Source organism: Oryzias melastigma, linkage group LG24 (genome assembly GCF_002922805.2).
Source record: "Oryzias melastigma strain HK-1 linkage group LG24, ASM292280v2, whole genome shotgun sequence".
In the NCBI taxonomy this organism is placed as follows: domain Eukaryota; kingdom Metazoa; phylum Chordata; class Actinopteri; order Beloniformes; family Adrianichthyidae; genus Oryzias; species Oryzias melastigma.
The window spans coordinates 18,155,218-18,169,736 of record NC_050535.1 but is presented as its reverse complement, the minus strand read 5'-3'; the positions used below and the strand labels follow the sequence as shown (position 1 = coordinate 18,169,736).

The following is a 14,519-nucleotide window of genomic DNA, read 5'->3' as shown; positions in this document are numbered from 1 at the left end:
GCTAGATATATAAATGGATAGCTTGATTTATGTGAAAACCAGAAGGTCAACGTTTAATGTAGAAATAAGTAAAAGTCTTGATGACAGATATAGCTAGCTAGCTATAAATAAATAGCTTAGAAAGATTTGTGTGAGAACCAAAACTTTTAATGTAGAAATGAGTAAAAGTCTTGATGACTTATAGCTAGCTAGCTAGCTAGCTATATAGACAGATTTATGTAAGAACCAAGTTAGATACAATAAAAATAAAACGTATCATTTTATATGCAAATAATCAATTTCTAATTAATTCATTAAAGAATTAAAACAAATGAAAACCTTTGTGTCAGCCCTTGTGTTTCCAAAATCAACTCAATTTTTCACTTTGAAAGAAAATGATATAGAAAAATATGACAACAAGAAGCTTTGGAGGGGAAATAAATACATTACCACAAAAAACTTTTTTGTCTTTTTGTTTTAATTGCTTCTAAGGGTAATTTATGTGAAAATATCATAATAGTAAAAAGGTGATTTCTCTCTTTAAAACTGCAGTTTATCAGTGTTTTTTTAAATAAATGCGTTAATTTTGCATTTACATCACCAGAACAACAATAACAACTGTTTATAATACATTATTTAATAAATACGTTTATAATATCAGTTTTTAATCATTTATCCTGATCCCAGCTTTTGTATTTTGTCATCCAAAAAATACGTGCGCGCGCACAGTAAATATGGAAACATATCAGTCTTTGATTTCTTACAAATTGAAAATATCACTTTTTATCAATTACATTTTCAAGTTGAGAAAATGATCAACTCACAATTTAAATTAGATAAAAACCAATAATTTTGAATGCAACAAATTACAGAACTTTTCTTAAATTGATCCAATGTTTCACTTTTTACAGTGCGCGTAAAGCGTTTTTTCCTTTTTAAAGACTTTTTTTCTGCATTTTCTTCCTCCGTCATGACTGACATTATTAACTACAAAAACATCTTCATTGACCGGAGTGAGAGCTTCATAACTCACGCGGGGCTGTCAGTGGGAAGTGGACGCACAATGAAAAGGCCTCGCGTGTTTACGTTTGTTGGTGTCGATGACAGGCATAAATCTGTCCACGCAGCGACAGTCCCGCCAGACACTTCCAACCATTTGTCACCAGGAGAGGAAAACCCTCATATTCTACTGTGCGTGGTCCAAAACTGCACGAGTTTCAGAAAGGCCTTCACTGTGAGCAACTCTGACAAACAGGTAATAAAGCATTTAAAACTGAAATAATAGCGCGTAAAATAATTATTGCACTCAAAAAATGCTATTTTTATATATTTAAAATACACTTTCACTGGAATATTGGGACAAAAATTATCTAGTTTGTGGGTCCAGACAAGTTAAAGCCTTTTTATTGATTGGTTTGGAAACGCGGTCAGTGGATTTCTGCATTTGGAATCTATGGAGCGCGGCCTCTGTGGGCCCAACAAGAAAACTAATTTAAAGTTTCAATAAATGTTTTAATTTGTCAGGAACGGGACAAACACTTCCCTCTCCAAAATGCGTTTCAGTCACATGATAAAAGAAAAAAACTCTAGAAAATAGAGGAAAGAAAATGGTTTTACGCACGGGCCTTACGCATGCGTCCGCGCGTAAAGCTGCAGCGGCAGAGAGAAAAGGGGCATTAAATTATTAAAGAAAAGCAAAACAAAGAAAAATAAATAAATATACGTTTTTAAAAGGTGGTACTTTTTAAGGTTAAATAAAATTGTGTGTGTAAGAGGGGAGGTGGGGTGGAGGGAGAGAAGATAACAGCTGGATCTTGATTAGAGCGAGCAGTCTCTCACTCCTCCTCCTCTCTCGCGCACCGTGTCGTGCGTTTCGTGGATTTTCTCGGAATTTTTCCTGAATGTTGCTTTATTTGACCCAGCAGCAGATCGGGAGATCAGATCCGAAGCGCGTCAGGAGGAGCTCCCGGACCAGCATGCAGTGATTTCCCCCGCACCCGCTTTATCTCTTCATCCACGCGGATGCGCAGCGACGCGGTGGATATGTACCAAGGCATTATGACCACCAACCACGGACCCCCCTCCTACGAAACCGGATTCCTCCACAACGCCTCGGCAGGCGCCTCTCCGGTCTACGTGCCCACGACGCGGGTCGTCACCCCGATGATCTCGGCGCTGCCGTACCTGCAGACGCCCGGCGCGTCGCAGCAGAGCAGCCCGGTGTCGAGCCACTCCGCCTGGGCACAGCCAGGCGCAGACTCGGTGCCTTCCTACAACCACACCCCCGTGTCGCCGCGCTTCACCTTCTCCACCAGCCCGCCGCTGTCCTCCGGGATGGCGACGGCGCGCGAGACGGCGGTGTCCTACTCCAACATCTCCGCGAACGGGCGGGAGCACTACAGCGCGCGCGGCCTCGGCGGCTCCTACCACAGCCCCTACCCGGCCTACATGAGCCCCACTGTGGGCGGCACGTGGCCCGCGTCGCCCTTCGACAGTCCGGTCCTGCACGGTCTGCAAACCGGCGCGTCTGGGAGCGCAACGCGGCATCCAAACATAGGTGAGCAGAAGACCAACTTTATTATTTAAAATGTTTGTTATAAAGTAAATAAAAATGTTGAGAGAATAAGCAGTGAAAGCTGCATTTTAAAAGAAGGAAATTATTCTGCACCAGAAACAAACTTTTAATTAGGAACTCTCAAAATTAAAGCATTCAATTAAAAATCATTTAGAATAAAACATTCTTAATTAAATTTGATTTTTTTGTTTATATAATAGTTTAATTCATCAATGTGTAATAAATAATGAAAAATAACTTTAATTTAGTGCTTAAATGAAGCAGTTTTGGTGACAGTTTGGATTCATCTCCTCCTGAACGAGATGCTTTCAGACTTTTTGTTTGGAGAGTTCCTGGAGACTGCTCCGTACTCTGAACCGTACTGGGATTTCACAACGAGCTGTTTTCCTTCGCCTGTCAGTTTTCCATTGGCTGCAGGTCTCCGCGGTTTTTGTTTGTTTGACCTGTTTTTTTAAAATCGGTTTCCTTCTGTGACCTTTAATCCGTTTCTCCCTCACTCTTGGGTTATAAGTCAAATGAGCTCACAGCTGATTCGATCTCCTTTTCTGAACTGCTGTCAGGTATTCAGCAGGTGACCAGTGATTAGTTGAAGTTGCCACTCCAGAATTGAACGAGAAAAGATCAACCGCGCGGCAGATAACAGCATCGATCCAGTCTGGCCTCTTCATCTCATTACAGACACTCATCATTTTGGAAAAAAAGAGGAAAAAATCCTTCTCTTCTTTTGTTTACTGGAGGTTTCTGTCTCTGTTGGCCAATCACAATAAATTCAATCAAAGCTTGATGAAGAGGAAGATGAAGAGGAAGATTAAGAGGCATTCACTCCAGAAGAACTGAAGGAGAAGTCTCATTTGAAGCTGCAATAATTAACAACAAGTAAAAAGTTATTTTAATTAAAAAAAAATAATTTTCTGTTATTAAGCATTACATAAAATCCCCCAAACCATAAAAATAACTGAACACCTGTTTTAACTAAATACGTTTTTTTTTGTTTTTAATAGCTGCAAGACATAAAAACCTAAAAATCACTTTAAATATTTTATTTTTCCAATGTAAAAATATGGTTATGCATTGAAATTTGCTCAAAATCCGTGAAAATGTGAAAAAAATGAATGAAAAGCCAAATAAAAAAATGCTTTATTTTTAAATAGAAATATTAAAAAAAAGATGAACTGATTCAATATTAAATAAATTGCCGCCATTTTCACCGATAAGCATTAAACAAGGTAATTTAAATAAAAAGTTCAAATTATTTTTTTGAAACAATTGAATGAAGCTGATTGTTCAATTATAAATTAATTGAAACTTAAACTAAGACGTAAAAAAGGCTTAAAGAGGATGATTTAATTTACTGAAATGCATCATGGAGCTGATTGTGTTGGTTTTTTTGATAAAATAATAATGATCAAAAATAAAAGTCATGCGGTGATTTCAAAATAAAATATCAAAATTTAAAACTATTGTTTTTTTGGACGCTTTTTTCAGATAAAATATGTGGAAAATAGTGAATATTTAACTAAAACTTTATAATTTAGTGTGTTTTCCCTTGAAATGCTGGCTGGTGACAGCAGCTCTCCTGTCTGTCAGTCTTTCATTGGACATTTGTCCTTCTTTGCATGGATGTTTTTCAGCTGCGCTCTGATAAAACCCCACACTGACACATGTGGAAAAAAACACAAACCTTCATTTAGATAGAGCTGGGCGCTGCAGCTTCTCCTCCGTGTGGTGTCTTGTTTGCTGCATTGTGTTGGCTACGACTGCTGCACGGCTCAAGGTTGGCTCTCAACCTTGGGAGACGCTCTCCAATCCTCCGGGCTTTTGCTGGAGTGTTCATACACAGCAAAGTGTGCGACGTATGAGGGGAGAAAAGGCCAAATCTGGGTCCACTAGTGACTTTTATGTCCAAAATATCTGAGATCTTTAATCAGTTTAAACTGAATTTAGTTTTTTTTTATAAGGATTTTAATGTCAATGTGTTTAAAAAAGTCTATTTAGCTGATTTTTTATTTCAAACATTTATTTCTTTTTTAAAATTAATTTATCAGGACAGTGTACAAATATATTAAGCTTAAAAATCAAATATGCTAGCACCAGATTGGAGCTTATCAGCTAATTTCCATCTGTAGTCCTTTACAAAACAATACATAATTTTTTAAATGAGAAATGGAATATAAAACTTTTCATATTTTGACCACAAAGTTTTGATTTTTTTTCCACTCAAAATTCTAGTTTTCAAATTTAAAAAAATAATTAAATTTGAGAGAATTGTAACTTTTGACTTTTACATAGAAAAGGTCAGAGGTCAAATCTTCTTTGGAGAATTTAGATTCAGGCAGCCAAAATAAATCCATTTTAATTTCTATAAATGAGAAATATTCACCTTTTAAAATATGATTTCTCCTTTAATAAAAGTATAAGATTAAATACTTCAAGTGTAAATACGCCTAAAAATGTAATTATTTATAAAGTCAGACTTTTAATTTGAAAAAATTATGACATTCATGGTTATAGTTTTCAGTTTTGTTCATTTAAAGTTATATTAAAAAATAATAATAGTAATAAATAAAGATAAAGTAAGGAGTTTTGATTTCTAAAACACTTAATTCACTACATTTTATTAATGAATGTTTAAAATGAACAAATTAAAAAAGAAAATAAGGAAAAAAATCGGCATCTTGACATTTCTGAGATCAGAACTCTGAAAAATATGTCAAGTTTAACGTCTTTAAAAGGGGATCACAATAAACAAATGTAAAATCTAACTTTTTTCTGTGGCTGACACACAGCCTTCATTATATCTGCGGTTCATTGAGCCGTCGCATCTCCACTGCAGGACTGAGGAATATCTCCGTGGCTTCAGCAGCTCCTCTGTCATGTGGCAGATGAGAAGGAGACGGCGTGCCATTATCTGAAAGAGAAAGAGCTGTGACAGATGTCTGAGTTTGGTGGAGCTCCATGCCATCTCCATTCCCAGCTGACTTTTATCTGAGGGGAGATAAGCGGGGATCAGAGGGGCTGCAGATGCCTCCTCTGATGTTTCACAAGCTGACAGAATGAACAACTGTAAGGAAATAATGATGAAATGTAACAAAACCACCTCTGTCGCCTTCCATCAGATTTATTTGATGACTTTGCTGAGGGGCGAGAATGCGTGAACTGCGGGGCGATGTCGACTCCTCTCTGGAGGCGGGATGGTACTGGCCACTACCTGTGTAACGCGTGTGGACTGTACCACAAGATGAACGGCATCAACAGGCCTCTCATCAAACCCCAGAGGCGGCTGGTGAGGCAAACAGGAGCATCGTCTGCTCGTTTGAATGGGATCTGTTGTGTTAAAGAAAAAACTAAATTCCTCTAATTTGTGTCTGGTCTGGGGCAGTCCGCTTCGAGGAGGGTGGGTCTGTCCTGCACCAACTGTCACACCACAACCACAACCCTGTGGAGGCGAAACGCAGAAGGGGAGCCGGTCTGCAACGCCTGCGGCCTCTACATGAAACTCCACGGGGTGAGAGGCACAAAGATGAGCTCCGAAGCTCCAAAAATGATTCAAGAAAGGTTAAAAACATGTCACTTGTTATTGAAATGAATGTGTTTAAAAGAAGTAAGACTTTTACTCCATCTGCTATATAAATGTATTTGATTTCCAGTCAAATTGACGCTAAACACTTGATTTAAGACTCAAATATTTCACTAAAATATTACTTGCTTTTAAATAAACATCTTAAATATAGATATTTTCCACTTGTTCTTTTGGCAGGCTTCTTTAGCTGTGACATGAAGAAAAAATGATTTATTTTTGAAAGATAAACAAGTTGTTTTGTTAAATTTAAACAGAAGGAAGACTTGAACACTTTTAGAGCTTTTGTAGACAAGCGTCAAGAAAATAAAATATTTTTAAAATCATAGACTTTTAACGCTACACAAATGCAGCAAAAGAAATATAAACAAACAACAACACAAAATAAAACTAGATTTATACAGCATTATCTGAGATAATTCAAATGTGAATGCTATAAACTGAATGTGGCTGCTGAAGATGCCGGAGATAATGAAGATGATGAAACTGAAAGCTGGCCAAAATACTAGCTAAATGCCAAATTACACAAAAAAAAGAAAGTCCAATTGTGACAAAATAGCTAGCATAATGCTAAAATATTAGCTAAACTCAAAGACAGCCATGAATAAAAAATAAAAGAAATGAGAAAAAAAGTCTAAATTAACCAAAAACAACTATCATAATGTGAAAACATTACTTAAACTCCAAATTTGTCTGTAAAGCTTTAAAAAGTTCAATTTTAACAAAACAGCTAGCATAATGCTAAAATATTAGCTAAGCTCAAAATTAGCCATAAGTAAGAGAATAAAAATGGGGAAAAAAAGTCTAGATTAGTCAAAAACATTTAGCATGATGCTAAAATATTATATAAACTCCAAACTTGTCTAAAAAGCTAAAACAGAAAAGTTTAATTTTAACAAAACAGCTAGCATAATGCTAAAATATTAGCTAAACTCAAAATTAGCCATGACTGAATAAATAAATAAATTTGGAAAAAAAGTCTAAATTAGCCAAAAACAGCTAGCATCTTTCTAAAATAAAAGTTAAATTTCAAATTACCCTAAAAAAACAGTAGTTGCTGAACATTTTAAAGTTTGAATGTTGTATTTAGCTGAAAGTATGCAGATGTTCACAAGTTTTAAAGTGCACAAAGTTTTGTAGGATTTGAGAAATTTCTCATTTATTTCCTATGGGTCATATTTAAGTTTTATAAGTTTGGATGTTTTTTAAATTTTAGAAGTTTTATATAAGTTTTTAAATGCTGAAAAACGCACAGAAAGGAGAGTCACTATAGTGTTAATACTGTAAAGCATTTACACAATAAAAATTAAATAAAATAAAAGAAAAATAAGTTTTAGCAATGTTGCTAAATCTTTTTTTTGTCTAAATAACAATTAAAAATAAAGTCACAAAGAAAACAACTTAAAAAAAGACATTCTGCTACTTAGTACAAGTTTTTGGTACCACCAAAAATTACAAGGACTGTATTCTGTTTTTATTACTATTTTTTAAATTATTTTTAAGTCACATTTGAGCAACTAGTAAGTAAATAATCTTTATTTACCGGTATATAGCACTTTTTACAGAAAACAACTCACAAAGTGATTCACAAAAGTTAATATAAGACAAATCAATAAAAACAATTAATAAATAGAGGAAAATGATAAAATATTAATTGCAGATAGCAACTAAAAAGGGGGGGGGGGGATCCATTCCAAAATAAAACAAATAAAATTAATTTAAATAAATAAAAATACAGTAAAAGTGACAAAATCTTGGAAAATGTTCCTTTTTAATATGATTTTTGAAGTATTCCATTTATTGTCCTGTAAAGTCTTTAACTTCAACAATAGCGCAAACCAAATGTTGTGTGTGTGTGTGTGTGTCAGGTCCCTCGACCTCTGGCGATGAAGAAAGAGGGGATCCAGACTCGTAAGCGCAAACCGAAGAACCTCAACAAGACCCAAAGTGGTAAACTCAAACTTCAACATCCTTCTGAACGTTTGAGCTAAAAAGAATGAAATAATCGATATGAAATTCTTTCTTTTCCTCCACTTATGGGCTCATTTTTGATTTGTGCTTTTAGGAACTCCGGGCAGTGATGGGACTCCAGTGACACCGAGCAGCACTCCCCGCTCCTCCTCCTCCTCTACGGAGGAACCTCGGCAGATAAAAACTGAGCCGGAGAACCACAGCGTGTATGCACACCACAACGCACACACACAGGTGAGCAGGGGAACATGATCGATGGCTGAACCACAGGCCCAAACTCATCCTCCTCTTCTGTATTTGTGCAGATTTCTGCTCTACCGGCCTACATGGCAGCTCAGGGAGGGGCCATCCCTCTCAAGATGTCCCCTGGGGGGCACAGCGGGTCCTCCAGCTCCAAAGCAGAACAATGGAACAACCTAATCCTGGCTTAGAAGACCTGCCGACCAGAAAACCTTCAAATAAAATACTACCTATGTACAGCTTTTGGATGAACTTTTGGTCTAACTGGACAGTGTTGATCATGATCTTGAGGAGAGGAGGAGTGACGTGCACGACAGTATTTCCCTCATTGACATGGACTCAAACGCAGCGGCAAGCCTGATTAAAGGGTCACTTCATGAGACTTTTGTGTTTGTACAAAATGCGGTTACACCACAAAACAATAAATGTAAATAAAAGTCATTGATTGTGGTGCTTCTAAAGCTTTTCTCTGCAATGAATCTCAAAGGGTTAGCATGTTTGGTGGATAAACATTTACATTTCTGGACTTTAGCTTTAGCTCATCCAGCATCATGACTCAAAAGTTCAGATATTATTTGATAACCTCAGTTGCAACACATTAAATCATCTTTATTGTCCCTTAAATCCATTTTAATTTTAATTCTGCTCTCTCACGAGCACTTGGATGAAGTTTTACCGTCCGTCACTCCCAGTTATACCTCAGAAAGCTTATCTCCCACTCAGTGCAACCAGAGCGCCTCCCTCCTGGCCCATTGTTTCTAATCTCTCTGGGCCTTTGTCCAATAGATTTAAATCTAATAAATACATGACACGGTTGAGATAAGTTACAAAGTACAACACATGATAAACTACCTTTGGAGCATGACCACTGCTCCTGGAGAACAGCACCCTCTGGTGGCTCAAGGGGGAAAACCCTCTCCAGAAGCCGGTATTTATTTTCACCTTAAAATCTACTGAGACATATGTGGCATGTTGTCTAGGAAATACAAATATACAAACGTTTCACTCCAGCGTAATCATGTAAAACGTCATTTGTGATACATTGTAAGCAAAAGCTGAAAGAAATAAAGATGGAATGGGAACCTGTTTCTTTTGATATGATTCCGAGACAAAAATAAAACTTTCCTCTGAACTTCATTTTACTGTGCTTTCCTGGACAATAAAATCAGATCAGGATTCTCAAACTCAATTGACCTTGGGGCCACTGAAGGAAGTCTGGCTCAGGCTGGGCTGTATGGGGTTCCATTTGTGCCAAAAAGATGTTTTTACGTCCACCGTCTATATCTTTGGTCCACTGTCTATGTCAGGGGTCTGCAACATGTGCCTCTTTTACCCCTAAATAGTGACTCTCTGGTTAGAGAAAAATAAATCAATAGTATTTTTTTAAAGTTAGGGTTGCTAACTTAGCAGTGATTTAATTTATTTTAGTTAAATGTATACGTTTATGACGGAGGTGAGCATAGTAAATAAACTATGTAGTGTATTTTATATTCCTGCTGACATCAGTAGGTCTTGTTTGCTCTACGCCAGGGGTCTCCAAACTACGGCCCGCGGGCCGGATCTGGCCCTCCTCCACATTTGGCCCGGCCCCCCAAACTATTTTGGCTAATATCATTTTTTTTTGGCTAATTTGGCATTTAGCTTATATTTCAGTTACATGCTAGCTGTTTTGGCTAATTTAGGCTTTTTTTTCGTTTTTTTTTTTAGGGTAATTTGGAGTTAAGCTAATATTTTAGCTTTATCCTAGCTGTTTTGGCTAAATTAGAAATGTTTCCAGTTTTTTAGGCTAACTTCGCATTTAGCTTATACTTCAGCTACATGCTAGCTGTCTCCGATAATTTGTGCTTTTTTCAATTTTTTAAGGCTAAATTGAAGCTTAGCTAATATTTTCGCTACATGCTAGCTGTTTTGGCTGATTTAGAATTTTTTTTTGGCTAATTTGGCACTTCGCCATTAGCTAACTATCAATTCAGCGTTTTCAGCTATCAATTTAAGCATCTTCACCTATTAATATATCACATGTTATGCTAAATATCTAGTTTTTAAAATGTTTTCAGTACTATTTTTTCTGTGAAGATTACAGATTTTTATTTCTATTTTTTTTTTCAATTTGGCTATACGTGGCTTTCTGGAAAACCATAAATGTTTACGTTTCGGCTGTGAGTTTTACACTTTTCTGTTTCGGCCCCCCATCAGGGAAAAAAACAATTATGTGCCCCTCACAAGAAAAAGTTTGGGACCCCTGCTCTACGCTACGTTATACACAGATTACAAATACTAGGCAAAACTTTGGTAAAAATCTGATCTTTTCTGATTTTATGACCTTCTAGTACATTTTATCTTATGCTGCACTACAATGGTTAGTATTATTCAGTGGGGAGTGTCTAAAATATATAGATTTGTGTATTCTTCATATACTTTTTCTACTGGATGCATTAACCAATCATGTTTCATGTTTATGCTCCAGTTAACAGCTGTAGTAAATAAGAAAAATGATGACATCTCACCAAAGTAAACCTAAAGTATTACAAGAGAAAATTCCATTTTTATCTTGTGTTGTTTAGGAATACATTTGCTTCACAGGAAGGACAGGAAGTCATATGAGCTTCTGGTAAAAGTCAAAAAACAACTTTGCGAAAATTCCGATTAATCTCAGTATTTATGTTTTTATTCCCACCCGAAAATAAATATATAACTTATATTCGTTATTAAAAAAACAAAAAAAACAAAGAAACGACAATATAATTATGCACAGTAGTACATTTTCCTAAAAGGGTTAAAAAAAGGCTTTATGGCTCCTATTATGTTTTGATCAGTACCAAACAGGCTTTCATGTTAATGTGCTACAAAGCAATACCAATTCTGTGTGTCCTGTGAAATGACAGGAGATAACAACGCTAGCTAAGGACTTTTTTTGACAACCACATCATACGACAAAAGCAAATCACAAAGTATAAAAAGCTATCATCAGAAAAGTGTAGACATGCAGAAGATATTGTTTAGTAGACACCCAGCCAGCAAGGCAAAGTCAGCCAAATATGGTTTAAAAGTGGGCAGATAATGTGATCCCTGATTGGGTTTGTCCACAGTTTCTGTGCTGATCCCAGTTGGTAGGGTCACTATGCTAGCCAGCTGCTCTATAGACAGTGGGTCAGCTCGTTAAAGAGGAGCTCGCTAGCATGCTACAGCGGAGCTTGCTAGCTCGCTACAGGTGAGCTCGCCAGCTAAATACAACAGAGCTCGCTATCATGCTACAGGGGAGCTCGACGGCTCAATACAACTGAGCTTGCTAGCATGATACAGATGAGCTTGCTTACATGCTACAGCGGAGATTGCTAGCTCGCTACATCGAAGCTCACTAGCTTGATAAAGACGAGCTCGCTAGCATGCTACAGGGGAGCTCGCTACAGGGGAGCTCACCAGCTCAATACAACGGAGCTCGCTACATCGAAGCTCACTAGCTCGATACAGTGGAGCTCGCTAGCACACTATGCTGTCCACCGGGCAGCTGGCTAGCGTAGCGACCCTACCCACTGAGTGCCCACTTAAGTCTAGCGGGGCAAACACAGAAACTATGGACAAACCCGATTGGGACCAACATTTTCTGCCTGCTTTTAAACCATATAGGACCCACTTGGCCTTGCTGGCACTAAGGTTGGGGCCACAAAATATTGACTTGGGGGCCGCGGGGCGCCACTTTGAGACCCCTGATTTAGAGGATTTAGTAGCTGCCACAATGACAAACATCAACTGATGGATAAGAAAGAGTAAGTCTGCAGCGGAAAAGACGTTCACCTTCAAAGTTTATGAGTAGAATTACTAAAGCCTAACTAAAACAAGCATTAAAAGTTTGTTTTTAGTGACTTTTCCTGACATATCTCCATTTTTGTATCAAAAAAGACAGTATTTATATAAACGTTTTCTTCATTCTACAATGGCAGTTTCCCAATTTTCAGGAATTTTTCTGCCACTTTTTGAATATCCTTTATACAAAGCCACACCGTGCATTGGTTGAAGTCTTCAGTCAGATTTTCCCGGACAAACTCAGCATACTTTCCCCGCACCATCTTCATCCAGCTCTCCTCAAACGCCCGTCTCAGATCGGCCTGCAGGGCGTCACACACGTGCGAGCTGAAAGCATATTTGAGCACAAACGCTCTTGCTTTCTCTAAGTGACCCTCTAAACTGTTGCTTTCTTCTGAAAGAAGAACTCGGGCAGTTTCGACCAATAAACTCACTTCCCCCATCAGGAGTTTTTTCTCTTCCTCTGGTTTGCACGCAGCGACGCAGTGCATGTCTCTGAAGTAGCTTTTCCAGTCCGGCCCTTGCTCTGTGATTAGCGGGAAGCTCTCCGGTCCGGGTTTCAGCAGGTTTTTGGTGACACAAAACATGGTTTCACATAAAGGCTGGAGCTCGGGGATTCTTTCAGCTGCTTCACAGTAGCTCTTATAATCCGCACTTTGATTTATACACTCCACCTGGCTCCAGCTGACGTCCCTGAACAGGCTTTCTTTCGATCCTTTGAATCCCCAAGATCTGTTGAAGCCAACGTGAGTCTTCACTCCGTACACGCTCCACCACTCATGAGCCTTCTGAACCAGGTTCAGCATGCATGGGTTTGTGTTTCTAACCAGACAGGGGCTGTTGAGGGTGAAAATAAACACCTTGGAGTCTTCAGAAACATCCTCGGACTCCAAAAGCTCCTGGGTTTGCCTAATAACGACATCCTCGCTGTGCTCTCTGTTGTTGTGGTTGGGGTAATACGGACCGTACATGATGACTTCCTCTTGTTTCTCAATGACTCCCCATGAATGCTGTTTATCCTCTATGCTGCATTCATCTGTGATGTCTCGATGAAAGGATAAGAACTTTCCTCTGATCGAGTCCTCTAGGATGATGTCACCAGCAGCTTGTTTGGATTTTAGATGCTCTAAAACTTTCCTCACAGAGTTTGGAGTGTCCGTCCAGGATGACATCTGCTCCAAGATCTCTGTGGTGTCACTCAGGTTGCTGGTCTCTTTCTTTGCACAGGCTTCATACGTGAAGGTGGAACTACAACAGAAAGAAATAAAAACATGTAGAAAGGCTTAACAAAGCATTAAAAGATATTGGAGAAGCTCTCAGTTTTGACCACAACTTCCATTAGCGGGTCAAAATCTCTCTGCTCCACTCCATTCAGATTCATCCACTTGTAGACAAATAGATCCATAAATGTCTGTAATCTAGATCTAAAATTTATGTCTGGATAACTCTGATATTTCTCACCATTTTTGTTGTACCGCTAATGTTAGCTTGGGGTTGTAAGGGGCTGTAAGCTAGTGGGAGGGAGTGTAAACAAATGGGTATTAGGATATCAGCCTACAACTCAGGCCGATTTTCTGATGAACTCCTGCCGCTCTGCAGAAACTATGTTCTAGAAAATAAAACATTTTGATTTCTAGTATGGCTAAAAATCATAATTAAAAGACCACTGCTTTGACAACAGATCAAAAGATGATTGGAGTGGGTCTATAACCTGGTGCATGTCTTTCCCCCTGTAGTTCATAATCATTCCACCAGGGGCAGTAAAGGGCTTTTCCTGGTCCTTTCAAAATGGCTGCTTTTGTGAACTTCAAAAACACTTTTGGCAGGAAACATTTAGATAACTTTCAAAATTTTGTGGTGAGAATAACTTATTTATTTCAAAATGTTTTTAATGACTACTTGCTGTTTTTAATGAATGCTAAATTTGTTGATAATGAATTCTTTATAATCTATTTACGGTACATTATGATATTTACACCATGTAGAGCCTACCCTGAGCATAGGAGACCTAGGCAGCTGCCTAGAGCATCATCTGCTGGTGAGGGCTCCAAATCATGACGATTATAAATGTATATATATATATATATATATATAGTTAAGTAGTTTGACAGACTACTCATTTCATGTGAACAAAATGAAAAAGTAAAAATTTAAAAACGAAAATGAAATAACTCAAAAGTATGGAAGAAGGAAAAAAAGAACAGGAGGAAACACAGGCTCAAAGCAGAGATTTGTCTGTCTTAATTATATATAATTATACAAAAAAGAATTTAACTAGCGATCAAGTGTTTTCCTTTCAACACCTTTACCTTAGAAATCCCTGAGTACTTTCTGTTCAGAGGCGGAGTCAGTTGCTTGCTTGCTAACAAAGAG

General features: G+C 37.8%; 1 protein-coding gene across 1 annotated transcript; it reads left to right on the top strand.

Moving 5' to 3' along the window:
* Positions 1-1,793: 1,793 nt before the first annotated feature.
* Positions 1,794-9,424, top strand: gata4 (GATA binding protein 4). Its single transcript, XM_024291891.2, has 6 exons — positions 1,794-2,536; positions 5,671-5,837; positions 5,934-6,059; positions 8,000-8,081; positions 8,197-8,336; positions 8,408-9,424. Exons 1-6 carry the CDS (start codon positions 2,002-2,004, stop codon positions 8,531-8,533), a joined length of 1,176 nt encoding a protein of 391 aa, XP_024147659.1. The 5' UTR covers positions 1,794-2,001; the 3' UTR covers positions 8,534-9,424.
* The last annotated feature ends 5,095 nt before the right edge of the window (positions 9,425-14,519 follow it).

Coding starts and splice junctions, on each gene's coding strand:
- gata4 (XM_024291891.2), top strand. CDS start 2,002: ATGCGCAGCGACGCGGTGGATATGTACCAAGGCATTATGACCACCAAC. Junction 5,838..5,933: donor TCAAACCCCAGAGGCGGCTG/GTGAGGCAAACA, acceptor GGTCTGGGGCAG/TCCGCTTCGAGGAGGGTGGG. Junction 8,082..8,196: donor CCTCAACAAGACCCAAAGTG/GTAAACTCAAAC, acceptor TTGTGCTTTTAG/GAACTCCGGGCAGTGATGGG.